Raw genomic sequence first — 20,125 nt, forward strand, 5'->3', positions numbered from 1 at the left:
ATTCTGGTTCTGTGCGTCACCAACTCACACGTCATTCGCGTGACGTCATGAGTCAACACAGGATCGCACCACGCCCCCCCTCGATCCCCAATCTCAACCCCTCCCCCACCTCTCTCAACCCCTCCCCTCGCGGCGTGCCCACCAATCAGAAGGCGGTATCGGTGAGGCGCGGGGGGGGGCGGGTGGAAAAACCCAAACACGCGCGTGGAGAGCGGAAGCGGGGGCGCGCGCGGGATTGTGGGAGGCGACTTCCGGGGTGGTTGGTGTTGTTAGTGGTGGTGTTGGTGTTGTGGTGGCGTTTGGTGTCAGCTGAGGAGGGCAGTCGCTTGAGCGGGTTCGTGGTAAGAGATCGCGCAGCAGTACACGGCGAGAGTCCGGAGGTGGCCCAAGTCCCTGCGCTCGTCGCTGCCGTTCGTAGCGGCCCAGACGAGGGGTTGAAGAAGGAGGGACGGGCACGCGAGAACTCGGCTCGGGGTGAGTGATGGTCGTCGTCGTCATCATAATCAGTCGTTGCTGTCGTAATCTTAATAATATCGATAAACGTCGTATTCGGTCGCACCAACGTCAAATTTAACTGTGAAGCGTTACATGATAGTCGTTGGTGTTCACAATCGTTTTTCTAACTGTTATCGTCGTCAGCATCTTCCACTGCCATCATCAGAATCGCAATACCCTCAGCATCTTCATAGCCATTAGCACAGTAATCTTCACTATCACGGCCAATTATCATCATCATCATCACCCTCAATGTATTTTTGACTCATCATAGTCACTGTCACATCTTCATAACCATCATTGCTCGTGTCGCTGTCAAGCGCCACGACCGTAAACATCTTACAACCAACATTAAAGCTTCGTACCAATCATCAGTCGGGGGTAACTGCGTGGCATCGTCAACGTCGTTATCCACATCGCCATCGTTATCCGCATCGTCAACGTCGTTATCCACATCGTCAACGTCGTTATCCACATCGCCATCATCACCATACCCGGAATCACCATCATGAATGTCGTGCGTTACGAGCGGCAGTGACGTAGGAAGAGGCCCAAGATTAACAAGTGCCTTTACATCCTCAATTGCGGCATTTCCCTTTGACTTAATAATTTTCTCCCTTATTATATATAGATGTGTGTTTGTATGTATGTACTATTGTGTCTGCTGCGTCTCTCGATCGTGCCCTGTTTTGAGTAGGTTCAAACTGCGTATGCGCCTCTCTCTCTTTATGGCCGTTACGGACGTGCGCAGTACGTTTAGCTTGCGATGACGCAGTGCACTATGAACCCGACCACCTGAGTTCGAGCGATTCCCGCTCACGGCTAACACGCTTGGCGGATCTTATCTGAACCATTCCTCTACTAACCTTTCACCAACCTCTATTGACCAACTCAAATGGCCGGAAGACCTGGGGAGGCCTTCTTCGTCCCGTAGTGGATTGATTGAAGGCTAACTTATTTTCTGGGTGCACTTTAAAGGGACTCCACATCCATATGCAATGCAATGCATACGTGTACAGTATCTCGTTTTTACAACAGCCTTACAGATGTCATCGTGATGGCGGACGTCTGTGATCCAGCGCTTTGGAGGCAATGATTGGTGGATTAAGTAGAGAGACTTGTGAAACTTACAGATCATCTGTTCAGCCTTGAGACTCGGTCTCTGCTGCACTGAATCAGAAAATTGCTAGACATTGCTACCAAATTGTGATTCTATGATGCCATGCCTTGTGCGCCTCGCGTTCACCACAATGACCAGCATGACCATGTGCGGAAAAATAACCCGCGCAGCTGTGGACGCTCTCGTGCTGCAGTGAAATGACACAAGTGATCGACGTGTACGTGCTCATTACACAATCAAGAGAACGACACGTCTCCTATTCCAGATGACACTGGAATAGGATGACATTCCATCGCAATAGACCGTAGCCTGACTACATAGAGAATGTTGATTAAATCAAACCGAGTGCCACTAAGTTTAAAATACTGGACTCCCATAGGGAAGATTCCGCACCTCCGATTAGCACCGTGCAAAAGAAGTTCAACAGACAGTTCATAGGTTCAGATCTCTCTATCGTGAGTTAGCAGACATCTCTCCAGGGTACATCAAATGAGCATCACTTTGTGTGAAATCAACAGGGATTATCTTATGGATACACTGGCCACTGTTGTAGAAATGCAGAAATTCCACCACAGGCCCATGACAACGTACATTTGAGATGAGAGACCACTTGACGTTTGAATATATCACATCCAGAAATTTGGTTATGAAATTTTAGGTGGCAATCAGAGTTGGCCATTCGTCATTACGCCATGTAAATTTTAAGAGGTCAAACGGCCTTGTGTGGAGGTAGTATTTAGGGCCCTAGCTTTCACCCCTAACCCCTCACATAATTAGCCACTCTAGCAAGCACACAGTGGTACAGTGATACTACATAATGGCATACATGAAAGCATTACGTCCCATATTTACAAGACTTAATTAGTGCATCATTATATTCAGAGATGTGGTAACCAATTATTTGTGTGTGCATAAGCACAGGTATTGGAGTCAAAGTCCAAAGGTTTCTGCATTATCGTGTGTAATGTTATCAGTGTGGGTTTAACGATTGACACCAACCCATTGTGGTGAATGTAGTGGCCTCTAGTGGATGCAGCTTAAGCTCAATATAATTTGATACATGTTTTACACCCACTCATCAGGGTTAGGTTAGGATCAATTCCAATATGGCAACAATATAAACCACGTGGTACATTACAATGTGGGAAGTGGTGGTACAGTGTTTAGTTCAATTCTAGCCCACCACTAACATCACTGGCGAGTGAATTGTGAATAAGTCTTGCTCTATCAACACGTGCTTAAAGTGTCATGTAGTATGGTTAAATAACCCCAGGACCAACATGGGGGAGGCCTTAATGGAACAGTGGATTGACAATTATGTACTGTATACATTTAAATAAAGCAGAGTGAAGGGAAGCAGAAAAGACAGAAAAATTCAAGTGCCAGCGAAGGGAAATAAATTCTTGACTGGGAGCAGCAGAATATAAAAAAAAACTTCCTTTTTGCAGGGATTGAGGAGGTTGTGGAGAGGAGCAAACTATATCTACTGCAGTTACAATACATTACTTATGAATTTTCTTGCTAGTACTTGTATCATTTAACCATTTAAATGTGTTGTAAAACAGTTTACTCAAACATATAAATGTAAATTAGCTGTACAGTTTTAGTTTGGTACTTTACCAAGGAATTTGAGTTCAGTATGATAATATATAAATGAGCATGAAGCAATGCCGTAGTTTATAATCTCACAGATGGATTATGAGAAGGTAACCTTTCACTTTACTAAGCCTCACATGAGATTTACCAATAAATACACTTCAAGTTATCTTTTCACATACGTTGTTCCACGACTGGACGAGAAGGCCTTCCACATGTTGACCTTGGTGGTTGTTTGACCATGCTTCACCTACACTGGTCAATGCGGGTTGGTGAAGGTACAGCCCAGAACTGGTTCAGATATTCACCACTGATGGTAGCCACGGTCAAAAATGCAACTGAGGTTGCTGGGTTCATCTCGAAGCATGCTACTCACGGTGCCATTGTTCTGCACGTTTCATAATGCGCCGTTTTAGAGGCAACGGTCGATGGCTCATGCAGGGACGTTTCTGAAACTCACAAACCAACTTGGGCTTCAAGGTGGCCAGGAATGGCATACAGCCAAGCTTGGCTGTATTTCAAATATTTTTGTGCTATTCCCTCTTTTTTTCTACCTACGTGATTTTATCGAAAGAACCAAAGAGTATGGTTCCCTCTTTATGTTGGGTTTTTTTCTGGGCACTTCAGTTTCACGCTTTACGAAAGACATAAAACAAAATAACTGGCCAAACGCCACAAGACAGGACCCTCTTGAGACTCAATACAGCTTTCCTGGGTAAAATTATATCCGAATAACAATACAACCTCTGCAGCAGGTCGCTGCATAGTGTTGATATACTAATACTGTATTCAAGAGCCGAATGGCTCACAGGGCTATACCTAATAAATGAACTTGAACTGAAACTAGCGTTTCTTCCTCTTTTTAAGTAACACTGCAGGAAATCCGTTTAACACCTAGGCTTTCACGATCAATTTTATCCATGATGCAGGTTTTTTGGGTTATATCGCATAAATAGTAACGAATTTGCATGTTCTGTTTACGTGGCAAACCTTACTAAATGGCCCTGTCGGGTGGTAGCGGGTTTAATTACACATTTATATATTTACGTGATCTAACCCAAAAAAAACTGTATTATGGACTGTAGAAAGTACTGCATCTTAAAGTTCCAGCTCATCACTTGGACATCTGAGCCATCCAGCCAGCTGTATTTTATATGGCTCAATTGTTACATGCACAACAAAAAACATTACAAGCAAGTCAAAAGTACAGAACAATATTGCAGGCATTGTCAGTCAATCAGAAGTTTGCTGCTTCCAAAAAGGCATTGTGCTTAGTTGTGAAGTCCCTTGAATGAAAATGGTATGATTGTTCATAGCGGTTGATCCACATCATGTTCATGTAGTACCTATCATAGCAGGCATTCGTAACTATGCAAATACACTGCTGTTGAAACATTACTTTGAGTGTGCTATAGTTAGAATACAGTAGAGTCCGGCATTATGGCTGATATGCAAGCTTGGGATACAATCTTCCTAAAGTAGAACAGAGTGGCATTTACTTTGCACACAGGTTAGTGGCAGGCTTAATGTGATTGTATTGTAACTTCAGTAGTTTTTATTTATTTATGAGAATTGTATTTAACTTACAGCTTTAAGGGAATGCAATGCAAAAAACGAAGATATTTTAGAGGTGTATCTAAGGTGTGCCCTTGGCTGTCCAGGCATCTCTCCCACTTCAGTAAAAAAAAATTCTTGCTGTGGTTGTCACACATGATGATTGCTTGTGTTGCAATCGAAACGTCGTGATTTATTTATTTCTATTTTATTTTTTCACCTACGTGACTTTACCGAAAGAACCAAAGAATATGAGTTTGAAGTTTTGTGAACGATAATATTAAACTAAAGTTAGCGCTTTAGTGATGCCACCACGTTGACGAATTGAAACATGGGAGCGGCTTCACTGGAATGTTATCATGGTCTACCCTCACAGTAACTTGTAACTTTTTGTTTTAATCAAAATTAAAGCTTTAGACTTGTGTTAGCTGAGGCAGGTATGCCCAAAATAATCGTTTTGCACTTTTGTGTTTCGTATTCCAAATAAACAAAAGCCACATTTTATTTTGTAATAACTAACTCTTTAATTCAATTCCATCTAGACTATCACAGTGCCATTCATGGTGGTGTCTGCATTGCAGCAAGTTCAAAATGCTACTCGATAAATCTGCAGTCAGGAAATATGACCATGTCACACTTGCAGTGGAACAAAAACTGGACTGGCTTCCTGCAGAGGAACTCCTTACATTGTAACACAATTTGTTTTTATACATATCTTGAATACGACCACACCTCAATGCAATATACAATAAGATGTATTTATTTTGCAACCTGTGAATTTATAATGATGTGATTGTGGATTTGCACCTAATAATCTTAATTTCCAGGGAACTTGCTAACCTGTCTGGCTGGCGACATCAAATCATATACATTTATCCTCTTCAAATTGTGTCTGTCTTGTCTTGAGTGAGCCATCAAAACATGGCTCTTTTAGAAGGATGTTTTCAATATTAAGCATGACATATGATAAGAAGATGGTGATTCTGCGTTGGCAGTTGTATACAAATACAAATATCAAAACACTGAACATATGCGTCAATAACACTGCCTTAAAATAAAAATCTAATAAGTGACTTTTTAACCAATTACCTTTCTTCAGAGCACATAAAGACCAGATAACAATTTAATAAAAAAACATTCCAGATGAATAATGTTTTTAATTGGTCTCTTGAGTAATAGACAAATCCTTAAATAATCAAAATGTATCACTAAATAAACTAATTTGTATTGAACGTTATGCTATTAAATGGCACGTTGCATTGTAGGTTTCCCCATTACAGTAATGTAGACAACCATAATTAGCATAATCCACCTATCCTTTTCTCATAAGTATTACAATACTTCAACAAAAACCCAACGTGAGCATGATTTGTGACCGTCGCTCTATTTTGTGCCGTTCTTTTCGCAGAGTTTTACACCATGGCCGAATTGGTGCAGACACCTCCTGTGGGCGACGGAAATCTCGAGCCGTACAGCTTCTCACACGTCATTTTCCACAACGTGGCCCAGGCATACCCACCCGACACACACCTTGAGTGTCGCTACACACTCACGCAGCACATTCAGCCACACTCCAAGGACTGGATTGGCATCTTCAAGGTGAGGGGGTTGTGTGAGTTTTTCCCGCACTAGATGTTTTTTTAAGAAATAGGAGGAATTACTCTAATTATTTCAATTAAAGTATGTTGAATACCTTACTGTTTTCCAAAAATTTACTTTTGTTTTAATCATCGCTTTTACTGATGTTGTGCCTTGTGATAATTGCATTGTTTTTACAGTAGGCTTCCGATTATGACTGCCAGCAAATTGGATGGCATTTGTCATGTGCAGCTTGTTTTGACTGAAAACACATTCACTGCATTCTACTGCATCAAATATAAAGAAAGTCAATTGTTTTTTATTTACCCTGTTGATTTTTCACACTTTTGCTTATGACACTTAAACTTTAAACAAAATAGATTATTTAAACATGACTCACTGAAGCAAAAGTAATGCAGCTTCCAAACTGTTATATTGTCATTACCCACATGTGAGATTTTTTGGTATGTAGTGACATAGAATCGGTCACGTAGCAGCATAGTGCTGGCTGCTGGCAGGGAAGGGGAACTGCAGCTTGCAGCAGCCCCGACTGACAGAAGGTCACGTGATAGACCAGAGAGGGATGTAGGGGAAAGATTACGGAAGGGGCACATTGAGAACCCGCTAGTAGGTTCCAGAAGGGGGCGTTGCCGGGGGCGGAGCCAGGCCACGACAGTATAAGAGGGGCCCCGGGAGGGGAGCTCGGGGCTGTCGTTTGGAGTGGGGGGATCCCCGTCGTGCTGCTGGAGTCTTCACCGTCATCTCCGTCTTCATCCTCTCGGCGTGGCCAGTCAGGCAGTCTACCAGCTGCCCTGACTGGGGACCCTAGTTACCAAGCGTTAACTGTTAAGGCCGTTTAATAAACAGAGTGCCTCCTACTCTTAGTGTCTTTGAGTCAGGTACATACAATATTATGGATTTTCCATTTATGTTATTTGTCTATATTTTACCAGTCCAATGTTTTGTAAAGCATCTAATATTACTTTAATTTCACACAGTTGAAAGTGTTTCTTTGTGCAATCTCCATGTAGGTTTATATTATTGTTTTTTTTTGTCATTCCTCAATAGTTTTATTTAGACTTTGGTTCGTAAAATCTTTCATAAATGTCAACTGATTCACTGATGGCAGTCGTAACAAGCAATGGACATGGATTACATTCAATAAAAAAGTTAATAATTGGGAAAACTTACGCTCAAGATAAATACAAGCTAAATAATGGTCACTTACAAGTTGGAATGGTTGCTAGTGTGGAACATGCCTGAGAGTATGACTACCGCAAGATGGAGGGATGAGGTCAGCTGGTGTGCATTGGCTAGACACATTGTTGCAACATGGGACCGTGGGAGATTGCTGATATTCCATTTATGAATGTTTGGCATGTGGGAGGAAACCTGAGTATGTGGAGAAAACCCACGTGTAAGAGAAGTTAACAGTGCCTCACAGATGGATTCAACAATCCGTTGCTGTACTACCATGTTCAGACTTATTTGCTTTGATCTAGTATGCAGTATTATAATAATATGTCACGTGGATGCAGTCTTGGAAATGCATTTGAGTCTTGAAAAATATCTTACAATGCTTTTAAATGTGTCATTCTCATTCATGTGAGTCAGCATCTACACAGACTGCCTTGGAAAGGGAACTGAATGTTCCGTCATTTACAAATAGTTAGGAAAGAGCCAAGGGTTGAACTTTGCTCCATTTTATTGTGTTTTTCAAAAGCCCTGTATATGTAGGTTAACGTTCTCAGTGTATTTTGGTGCTCTCTCTTTAAAACACTCGTGACTTTTATCCGTAAAGAAATCATGGTCAATAAATTGCAATATGTCTACATGTATAGCCCGTTTGCCAATTCACTGCTGGAAGAAGGCTTCATGATTCGTGGGTCACGGGGGTTATTTAACCACACACACACTTCACTACGATGGTCAGTGCGGGCTTGGTCAAGGTGGGAAGCATAGACGTTGGAGGATAGAAGGAGAGCACAACGTTGAACTTTGTGGCACTGCCCTCTGCTGCCCACCACGTAGCCTTGCAGGAGCCTATAACAACTAGTTTTGTGTGTGGTTTTGTTGCCCATCCAAGCACTATCCAGGCTAAACTTTGCTTAGCTGCCGAGAGTTTACAAGGTAGTGCACACTTGAGGGTGATTTGGTCATAGGCCCACACTTTTTACACGATAAAATATATATCTTAGTCCACAACTCTGAGAATGTTACACATTGTATACTTTCTGGCAAAGGTGGGACAAAGTCATTGTTATGCAAGTCCAAGTCGAGTCGCAAGTCATCAAATTCATGACTCGAGTCTGACTCGAGTCCAAGTCACATGACTCGAGTCCACATCTCATAGGTGGGACAAAGTCATTGTTATGCAAGTCCAAGTCGAGTCGCAAGTCATCAAATTCATGACTCGAGTCTGACTCGAGTCCAAGTCACATGACTCGAGTCCACACCTCTGCTTTCTGGTCAAGGTACATTGCTGTGTGCATTTACAGGCACACGACAATGTCAAATATGCACTGCTGTGAACTTGGCATCAAACAGGTTTTGAAAGCAAACTGCTTACAACAGCATTATGTTGGCAAACCTTGCTAAGCTATAATGGACTCAACAACACATTCTTCAAATTCGAGATTTCTTGCTTGCCTCATCAACAGACAATGCAAGGTTATGACCTCCCAACCTGTAATCAGCATTATATTATTAGTTCGGTGTAAAAAAAATCAATAGGTTTCTTTAAATCTTGACTTAAAGCTTTCGTGGCTGCAGGAATTCATATTCTTTGGGTTTCGGTAAAGTGACATAGATAGGTTCAACCGAAAGACCCAAAGAATAATAGGTTTCTTTGTTAGTGTTCTCGCAACCATCAGCTTAATTGCTGAAACTAGTCAGCTTCATCACTGGATATGCAACGATGTATGTATTCCAGTCCCTCCAGAAAAACGCGATTATGCGATCGCAAGATTTCACGCAAAATCAGCCAAAGTCTGCATATTTATGCGGGGGGCGCGTTTTTTCAAATACGCCGCACTTTCGCCGCATAAATTGCAGATTTCCGCGCGCAAAATATGCGGGCTTGCATGATTTCATAATCCCCGCATTTTCGTTGCAAAAAGTCACATATATCTTAGCAGAAAGTTGAAAAATGTTGCGTTTACTTCACACAAGCGCAGCCATTTCCCCTGTTGCCATGGGAACGTTATGAAGTGACGTCACTCATTACGCGACATCATTGAAAAGCTGCAAACCCCGCGATGCCAATGAAACCATGATGAATCCCGCAAATCTTTCTCATTTGTCAACAAACATAAGCGCAAAAGACCGCGCAAAGCAGTTCCCCAGTGTGTTACATGACAGTGGGGGCAAATTATTTTGCATAGCTACCTCTGTAAAACAGGAAGCACACATTTTATTTTTTAATATTTTATTTATTCATTTTTACAGAAGTTGTAGCATATTAATTTTGTAAAGCTACAGAACTTGTTCGACTCAATGTTTTGTAAGTTTGAGCCATCTGTTTGTTAAGGTCTGAAATAAAACAAGATGAGAACTTAAATATTCCCAGCACTTGCTGTGATGTAGTATGCTTGCTTATCATAGGAAGTAATAAGAAATGACTCTTTACATTAAAGTAGTAGCCTAGTGAATAGGGTGTTGGGGGAATCACTTTTTTTTCTCTTTTTCATCAAACCGCAGTTTTTGCAAGTTCCCGCAATTTTTGCAAGTTCCCGCAATTTAATCGCATAAAATTGCATAAATATCCCGCATATTCCATCGCATTTTTTAAGAAAACGTGCCGCATAATCAACGATTTTTGCCCGCAACAATCGCCAAAAAACTCCGCGTTTTTCTGGAGGGACTGGTATTCACTAATTTATAAATCGATTGTAATGCTTACAATACATGCATCAAATCATGCACATGAGAATTGGTTATGTACAATTTATGACAACTAATGCTCATGTTACATTTAGGTCAATAGAGCAAACAAACTTTGCATTAGAGACAGAACAAAGGATAAACAATGAGGTGTAACAAACGGGACAGAATTTTCTCTTCATTCTAATCGCGACCCTGGGTCGAGCTGGTTAGTGTAAAGTTAAATTACTAATCTCATGAGCCAAGAATGTGTGTCCTGCACGTGACGTCACTCAACATGAGGCCCACCCCCCCCCCCTCATTAATATTCATGAGTGGGTGGATTTTTGCACTCACGCAGAGGAAGGTCGAGCTGAATTTAATAATTTATTCCGCAAAACCGCTTCAAATATGACGTTTCTTTACAGAAAGAGACGGTAAAACATTTATCTACGCAGCACAGTGCTACATCGTGTGTGACGTCACTGCAAAAGATTCCCCCCGCTCCATTAATATTCATGCCCGCGTGGAAATTTACACCAACGCACAAGAAGGTCGCGCACTCCACATGCTGCACCCCTCCCCTCATTAATAATCATGAGCGGGTGACGTCACTCCACATGCCGCACCCCTCCACAATAACCATAAGCGGGTGACGTCCCTCCACATGGGGCAACCCACCCCCCTCATTAATAATCATGAGCTGAACAATTTTTCTATTGAATATTTCACATTTACTGCAATATGCACCTGTCCTTGGACGGGAAAACAAGCTAGTATGAATGAATAATTAATCAATTAAAAAAGAGCATTACTCTCATGGTACATGCATTGAATTATCTTTGTAAGGATTTGTTTTGTCCAGTGTATTTTTGGGGATTTCTATCACTAAGAATCCAGCAGGTAAAGGTTTGGCCCTGTAATTGCTTGATCACGCCACTGGGCTGAAGGGTAATCTGCTAGATCGAGCTCCAGAGATTCATACCAACAATAATAATAAGTTACAGCCACACCTTCAATTAGCACCGTTGGCTGTGTACGTTGCGAAAGAAGTTCTACATGCATACAGCTCTTTGTCAATGCAATGCTGGATGTCTGTCATGGGCTGCACATGCGATTGTTCAAGAATTATTCCATAGATTTTTATAACAGGTCCTATGCAGTCGCACCACTATATTCTGTACATTATCATTTGCGTTAAATTCTGCAGTTTCTCCCTGCATTCACCATGTGATCGTTACATCAAATTGTCACAAGATCATAGAATCGCGGTAGGGGTGACTCATTACATGTTTACGGTAGAGTATTTCCCCACTGTAAACATGTGTTGTGCACCGAATGCTTCAGTTTATAGGTTATCGAGCCCTCCAGTTCTGGTTCTGACTGGTAGAGTTCCTTCTGTTCGGTGTTGCTTGTGTATTTGCCGTTAATATATAGGTATTTGCTGCCACCTGAAGACAGCGGAATAGTATTACACTGCTGAGGTTTGCTTTGTATATACGGAATTTAAGTGCAGCAAAAACCCATCCTTCTTAACCTGTTACGGTCAGTATCCTTTCAGTGGATTAAGGCCCGCGATGCCTCGTACATAAAACGCAAAAGTAATGACGGACTGAAAGAAAGCGCCTCTGTGCAATTCACGTTCATTGCCAAAGCTGGTCATTCCCAGAACTGTAACAAACCGGGCACACACGGCCATCACATGAGCTCCCTCCTGCTCACGGTGTCTCAATCTGCTTAACAAGTTATTCTGTGCTATTTATAGATGACACTTCCCTTAGTGCTTATAAAGAGAGTGCTGTCCTTATAGTTTCAAGGATCGGTTGTTCCACTTGGGGAATTTGTTTATCACCACAAACCCTGTGAGCCTGTATATTATTAGTATTAGTGCTGCATGTACAATGACTATTGGGCTGCCTTTTGTTCAGTGTCAGATGACTAAATTTCCTAATAGCTGCACAAACTGATGATTATTTTCCTGCCCTGATTATTTTTTTTTACATTCAAATGAGCACACGTGTTACACTAGTTGCATGTGCGGGATGCTGAGAATTTATGAAAATTCTAAATAATAAAGCAACTTGTAAGTTCAGAATAGAATGTGTAAAGAAAGTTATTGATTTTATTAATCATGAACAGTTGGTTGAAATGGTTAGGGGCACATGTCCACATGTCTGAAGTATAGCCTCCTGTGATTCATCTGGGTTCTCAATTGCAGTGACTTAATAGACTCAGACCAAGTCACCAATGATGGTGCAAAAATCTATTGAATTGAATCTGGTTTTCATAATGTGGCAAACAAATCCAGCTCTTAGAATTTAAATTCTGCTTTTGGTTTTAACGCAATGCAACGAACATCTCGAGCAGGACGGGCGATACAGTGGTACCGCCAAATGTGGATGAGAGGTCACTTGAATGGATCTCAGAAGTAGTTCTGCGATGTCACTTTCCACAAGTCATTTTTCAACACTGAATAATGCAATGCTCTGGCAAGAGTTCTGAGCAGTCACTTCATCTCATGACTTGATAACGACCGATAGTACACTTCAAATAACAATTGAACTAAAATTAAACAATTGGAAAAAAAATATACATATGGAAATTTAGCTTGTTGATCATACTATCATGCAGACCAGAGGGCATCATCTCTCGTCTGTCATCCTCATTGCGCAGTTCCCATTTTGGGCGATTTAGCCCAGCAGGGTGGACTGAGTGACACTCCCAGCCTTGCGTGTGTGTGTGTAGGTCGGCTGGCGTACTCCACGTGACTACTTCACCTTTCTGTGGGCCCCAGTGCCGAGCTCTACTCAGACCAGCCTCGGCTCGGAGCAGCATCTCATTTTCCAAGGTGAGCATTAACGCCTTCCGTGCTGGCATCAACGAACATTGCTCCCTCCGGTTTTACGTCTTTTTCCACTGCGCTTGATCCATGATGTTTACTGATTTGCATTAAATATAGCAACCAATCATTTTAATCCTTTATTTAAAGCCAATTTGGGCAATTATCAGGTTAAAACGAATTACAGCATTTCACATTTGTATGCTAATGTGTTCATTTCTAATCAATCAGGATAATAATATTGCACCGAAAAGCAACGGCGACTATTAAATCAATAAGCAATTGTAATTTGCAGTTGGTCTTTTAAAATGTGTTATTAATCTCCGCCTTGTCCACCCGCACGGCATGGGGGGAAGCCTTCATCCAGCAAGCATTTGACACAAGGTGCTGCACGCACGCACACCTCTACATTACGTTTATCGCCACTTGCGACCTTGTGACCTTTCGACCCCCCTGCCAGCGTATTACTTGCCGAAAGACGACGGCGAGTTCTACCAGCTGTGCTATGTCACGAGCAATGGCGAGATCCGCGGAGCCAGCACGCCGTTTCAGTTCCGCAACTCCTCCGAGTCCGATGAGCTCTTCACCCTGGAGACTGAGGGTGAATCCGACATCCTTGTTGTCACCTCCAAGGCCGCTCAGCTGAAGGTAACGAACCCTTCGTCGTCATCATCATCATCACCTCGATGGGACAACACAGTCTTTTCGTGCAGCTGGCAAGGCTACAAGGAGGGGCAATGTTGTTAGCAAAATGTTGTTTACACACTCCTCGACATGTGTTTTTATTATGATTCTCGCGAATAGAGAAGCCGTTGCTCTACAACAGAAAATAGGAGACAGCTGTAGTTTTAATACTCGGAGCACTGAAAGTAATAAAAACATATTACGTACTAAAATGATAAGATAATATGTATTGTTTTTTATATATTCTCTGGAATTTAAAGTATATTTTGGCAACATAATTACATTAATAGCACAAGTTGAAAAGTTAGAGTAATTTTAAATGAATCGTGTCCATCTTCTGTATTTGTTACTTCCACCTGGTGTCACTGTAATGTCTTCCGAACTTCTTCCATCGTTTCAACTCGGTGTTTGTTTCGCGGAAAATTCCTGTTTAGCCAGCCTTCTAACAACAGAGTCATTGTTAATGGAGAGGAGTCCAGCAAGCAACCAGCGAGGAAACTCGAAGTATAGATTATTTTAAATATTAGTATCTTACCTATAAAAGTAATTTTATGTCTGTCTGTTGTGACGCATTTAACTCTCAAACTGCTGGCTTTACATTTCAACAAACTACACGTACGACGCAATAAGCCCCCCGACCAATAAATCGCAATTTCTTTTTCCCATCCGTCAAATGTAAAGGAGTTAAATTAACAATTTATCACTTATTATTTGTGTATGTATATGTTATGTTTTTGAGAGAATGTTTTTAAATATATTTTTCCCCCGGGCAACGCCAGGTACTTCCCGCTAGTGATGTATAGTTTGCCTTTTAAACTTTTCAACTAAAAACATGAAACAGCCCTAGAAGATGTCACGTGACTACTTCCCTAGTCACTTGAATAAACCTAAATTAGCCACACTGAAGAGCACACTTTTTCATCCTCTCGAAATATTCTTCATTACATGTCAGTAATACCTACATTTTAAATCTAGAAGTAGGATTAAGCATAACAAACTGAAAAACCAAATGTAATATGTGCTATCATTAGGTAACCATCTACTCGCTGCACTCGAGAAGCCAGTTTAATCACAGGTGGCTGAAACCCAAATTCAAACCCAAGTTTCTAAGTGTTGCCAGCTTCATGTTGTGACCCCTGAGCCCCACCCAGCCACTTCGTAGAACTGTTATTGCTCTTTACGTTTACAATTGCCGTGCTTGAAGAGTAGGGCTTTCGGTAACCTTTAATTCCAGTTGTATTTAGCGAAAGTGATGGAGAGCAACGCTGGCTTTTAGGAATAAATGTGTGCGCTCGGCAGGGCTGAGCCAGATAAGGTGTTTCTATTAGCCCCAGATGGCAGAGCAGAAGGAGCGTGCGATGGCAGGTGACATTTTCCTGCTGCCTGACAAGGCCCATCATCTCTCCATAAACACTTACAATACTGCTGACAGCAAAGCAAGAAGCAGATGGCCCGGTGTTCCACACTGAATATTAAACGATAGAGTAGGGACTGCATAGATTTCACAATAGCCCTTTAAAGAATACTACCAGAAGTGGCAAGAAGAGAGGTTCACTCCTAAAAACGCAATAGGCATTCGAAAATAACCTTGTCGATTTGGGAGGAGAAAAACTCAGACATTCCGCGTGGCATGATAACCGTTTAAAAAGCTTTAGCGTTTTTTTTTTTAGAGTTCGTGTGAGAAGTTAACTTGTACAAATGTTGCCCAAACAAAAGGTTCGTACCACTAACAAGACGTGCTGTCTGATAGAATTCCTTGGAGGAGGTGCAGCGCCAGTATAAGGAGCTGAGCCAAGCTAAATCTGATATGGAGGCCGAAGTGACTGGCATGAATGAGAAAATCAAGCAGCTCTCTGAGGAGCTGGACGGGCGGCGCAAGGAGGACTGCGCTTTGCAGAGCCGCTACACGGTATGAGTGCCAATCATTCAACATTCATGGTGCTCTGGCTGGATATTTTTTTTTTACATTGGCATTTCGGTGATGAATGCGGACACGCCATTTCGGGAAATATTTTGCCGCAGTTTTCTTTGGGGATGCACGAGCAAGGATTCATTTCGGTTGAGTCGGTCCGGGTCGTTCACGCGGAAAATATTTACACACGTGCCCGACCACATCCAGAATACCTCTCGCAATGGCTATACGTTGCGTGCCTACTCCAGTCGTAGCCAGATTCGTTGAAAAAGTAAGCTCTTTGCACACCACATGCAGTATGTCTCTCACTGTCTGCTAGGCACATGACTACTCCAGTCTTGCCAGCGACCCAGAAAATATTCAGAGAGAAATTAAGCCCTGCGCATGGGTGTGTGCGTGTGCGGACACTACCTTACTGCAGGGTTAATAACCTTCATCGTGGCTGTGTTCTTGCTGTGCAAAAAAAATAGCCACTGCATAAACAGCCAATACTGGATCTCAAGTGCATTGCTTACATGTAGCTGACAAGATAATGAGGCAAAATAAACCTAATTAAAGGCCACAGCCATGTATAGTTTGCCTGGCATACCAGTGTGCCACGTGTGAGTAATCCATTTCTCTTTTAGTGCTTGACAGAGGACGTTTGACGGTTTGCATTGGAATAAAAAATGACCTTTTCATCTCTGGGGGCTGGGTGACATCATTTCAGTTTAGAAATCCAATTCTATTTTCAGCTGTCGTACCTCAACAGAGCACTGTGTTTACACATTGAATCATTGCCCTCTGGAGTGGGTTATACTGTTGATATTAAATTCCTGGCTTTATTCTTCTTTTTAAATTGACCATTTAGCCACCTTAAAGGTGTATCGATCGTGCAATACAAATATAAATTAATCCTGAAAGACCAGTTAAATTACCCGGTTGAAATATGGAACGATTGCTCGAGCTCATTGCTCAGACACGTAGTTCGTTTTTATCGGCGCGGCGTTTTCCACTATTTCTTGGCAGCATTTCTGCCGTTTGCTGTGCCTGGTTTGCAATGAAAGACTAAGTTTCCATTGTGGCTTCACCACCAGATCAAGACGCTTTTCCGTTCTGGATTATTTGGCCACAGTCAACCTTTGCAGAGGACACAAGGTGGTCAATCTATGATCATAACGGCCTTGCTGCAGTTGTGAACATCGTGGGCCATGTTCACAATTCGTCAATATTGACAACTTGCTCCACTGTCGATGAAGATATAAAAAAAATTCTGAAAAATAGGACAACTAGGAACATTGGCCAAACACTTGCCTCAAACACACGTCTTTTTGTCGCGAATACCACGACGTATCATTGTTTGAACGGCGAGATGTGGCTTTCGTCACGCTTGTGATGCAGGAACTCGAGCAGAGCAAGCAGGCTGTGGACTCGGGGCTCGTGCAGCACAAACGTCAGCTGGAGGAGTCTGCCGTACGTGTTCAGCAACTGGAGGGAGACCTGGAAACCCTGGCCAAGAAGATGCTGGACAAAGAGATGGAGCTGGATGGGTGAGGCCTCCAATATGTTCATATCGACTTTTGCGTTTAGTAGCTGAACATCGTTGCATCGCAGATCTGGTTCATTTGATTCAGCGAATGGCTTTATCATTCTGATTTTAACCGTCTCGTTCAGCTTTCTTTGTTAACATTTTGATTATGCGCATATAATTTGAATAAATTGTCGATAATTAGATTCTTACGCGCAGTTCGATGCACGCATAATGAGCCTAAGAATCAATTTTAACTGATGATATCGCCGCATGCCTACTGCCCACCTTATGGCTGTGAAACTCATTTGCCGATAAGATTCTTAGGTCCCTGGGTGATCTATTTACAAATTGCTATTTGCCTTGGGGGTGGGTTTGTGAGCGACGTTTATGAGAAGCAAAGTGCATGATTGCCCTTAGGGTATTTATTGACCTCGCAAGCTTATTTTTCATGTTGGTACAGAGTCTTGATGCTGAAATTTGATGTCTAGGGGTTTGTAAAAGCCACAAAACCCGATTTATAGATCGAGCGTGTGCTCACCAGAAATGTGACAATCTTGTTTAAGGATTGATGCGTTTCTTCTGTTGTAAATGCACAGGTATCTAAAGAACACTTCTTTTCTGTACTGTCGTCCATGCGCAGGTGCAAGGACAGCATTAAGAAGTTGACTGCTGAAAAGCAACAGCTAGAGACCGAACTTAAAAATGAGAGAGAGGAGAAAAATCTTTTTATGGTAAGTCTGAGTGAGCAGAAGCTTTTAATGCCATTTAAGTGCAAGAGGTGGTTGGGTGGCTCAGGAGGCTAACACTGTCTGAATAACACTGATTAATGAACCAGCACCACCGAGATGCTAGGTTCTAAGCTATGTTTCAGCCCGCCCTTACACCATGGTTTCAAAAGAGTAATCAGTTGGTCTCAATCCAGTCATAATGATTGCACAACAAAATCATCTTCATCCTGTTAAACGTGATAATTCACTTGATCTATCTAGTTCCAGCTCAGAAAAAAAAATACTATGAACATGCGACCAGCCTGTTTTGCAAGGTATACAAAGATATTTCTCTCGTGTGGATACAGACTTCTCGTGAAGTATCTTCTGATGTAGATTAGTGAAGTAATCTTTCAGGGCAGTTCCAAATGAAAATGTCTTAGTAAAAAAAAGACCAACAGCAGTTTCATACTCATGGATGCCAAACTGTGACCAACATCTGTACACAGACGCACATCAAGGAGACGGATCTGGAAAACAAGCAGCTCAACACAAACCTGAAGGCCGCCCAGGCAGAGGTCGGAGAAAAGAACAACGCGATCTCAGAGTTGACAGAGGAAATCTCCCGCCTGCAGCAAAGCGCGGCTCACAGAGAGAGGTCGCTCTGCGGGGCTGCAGGAGCCGGGTCATCTAAACCGGAGGTGAGTCCACGCGCGTGCTCGGATTTCAACAACTCCACGCTGAGCGTGGCACTACTTGATCTGTGCAGCAATCTGCTTGATGAGCTTTCATCCACTCGGCCAACCTTACGGCCTCTTCCGGCTCCCAATTAGTGAAGGTAAGCAAGCTCTTTCTTGGAATTTTGTGGTTTCAGGTAATGAGGGCAGGTGGATTCATTGATGGTTACAATGCAAAGGCAACATTTGCTAATGTACGGTGCTCAGGCATCTGGTCGACTAGCTCTCTCGGGAAGCTACATTTACTGAGTACGCCCGTCTGGTACAGTAACCACTGATAATGAGTGTCTCCTCGCATTGGAAGTAACGGTAGTAAATTAACAGAAAATGCGCTTCAGAGGAGGAACCACCACAGAGATGGAGCAGAGAAGTTTATGCGCAGGAATGTAATGGGTTATAGCATCGTAAGACAAACCATGCGGAATGGCAGCGTCCTGAGATGGCTTCATCCACTGTCATCCACTGGTGGATAAAGATTGACTGATATCGATAAGACATGTAAGAATTTAAAATAATTATTAGTTTTAGGATTCGACGCAGGTATCTTGATCGTTAGACCCAATCTATGTCCATGGATTGTTGCATCCCTAATGTAAACTGCACTGCGTATCACATTGCAATGATAAATGGTAGAAACTCTCCTCGTTTGCTCTGCGCCTTCTCCAGAAGGAGCTGGGTGTGGTACGGGAGCTGCTGCGCCGCACTGAAGATCAGTTGGCCAACAGCGAGCAGAAGTTAAAGCTCCTCCAGGGGGAGCTTCTGGATGCGACCAGTACCCGGGACAAAATTATGGCCTCTCTGTACCAAGAGCGCACGAGCAGCGAGGAACTTCGCACCCTCGTCACTCAGGTGCCCAATGATACCAACTCGTGCTCTTGGCTTTGACATATTCAAACCGCACGGGACATTTTCATTCCTTGCTCTCTACGTGAGCCTGCTAACATTTTAAAGTATCGGCGTACCTTATACGATCTGTGCAAGCGGTCTTGGGATTGCCATTGCTAAAGTTTATTTTGGATGAACTTAATGCACAGTTTTTTCAGTAAAGTCACATAGGTAATTTTTTTAAATTTAAATTAATAAAAGTAAAATAAAAATAAAATAAAAATCACGACGTCACAGCACGATAGCTGTATCGAGTACTTGATACAGCTATCGTGCTGTGACGGTTCCACCTGAAGACGGAAGCTTGTGTTGCCTCCGAAACGTCGTGATTTTTATTTTATTTTTATTTTACTTTTATGAATTTAAATTTTTTTTTACCTATGTGACTTTACCGAAAAAACTTAAGAATATGAATCCTTGCAGTCACGAAAGCTTCAAATCTAGAATTAATGCACAGTTGACATGCTTAAGAGGCAATAAGTCCATAATTTCTTCTTTTTTATAACAAGGGTCAAGTGAGCGCTCATTTTGACTGGAAGGAACCAGGGACCCATGATATTGATAACGGTCTATATAATTTATTGACAGTGGTAAGGTAAAAAAAGTAATAAAAAAACATTACTCTTTTCCATCCTCAGATTTTTGAG

General features: G+C 42.2%; 1 protein-coding gene across 4 annotated transcripts in view; it reads left to right on the forward strand.

Annotated features, from left to right (window-relative positions):
• The first annotated feature begins 205 nt into the window (after nt 1-205).
• TAX1BP1 (Tax1 binding protein 1) overlaps nt 206-20,125 on the forward strand; it is a 40,261-nt gene continuing 20,341 nt past the window's right edge. For 2 of the 4 annotated variants that reach the window (XM_078598194.1, XM_078598197.1), the window contains exons 1-9: nt 220-474; nt 6,174-6,364; nt 12,950-13,052; nt 13,504-13,691; nt 15,478-15,636; nt 17,020-17,168; nt 17,790-17,880; nt 18,366-18,557; nt 19,260-19,442. In XM_078598194.1, the coding sequence (XP_078454320.1) occupies nt 6,185-6,364; nt 12,950-13,052; nt 13,504-13,691; nt 15,478-15,636; nt 17,020-17,168; nt 17,790-17,880; nt 18,366-18,557; nt 19,260-19,442 (1,245 nt within the window). In that variant the 5' untranslated portion in view covers nt 220-474; nt 6,174-6,184. Of the gene's footprint in view, nt 475-6,173; nt 6,365-12,949; nt 13,053-13,503; nt 13,692-15,477; nt 15,637-17,019; nt 17,169-17,789; nt 17,881-18,365; nt 18,558-19,259; nt 19,443-20,125 lie in introns of all 4 variants that reach the window. The other 2 variants (XM_078598196.1, XM_078598195.1) reach the window with 2 other exon arrangements.

The sequence above is a fragment of the Lampetra planeri genome, chromosome 10 (assembly GCF_965212315.1).
Source record: "Lampetra planeri chromosome 10, kcLamPlan1.2.h2, whole genome shotgun sequence".
Taxonomy (NCBI): domain Eukaryota; kingdom Metazoa; phylum Chordata; class Hyperoartia; order Petromyzontiformes; family Petromyzontidae; genus Lampetra; species Lampetra planeri.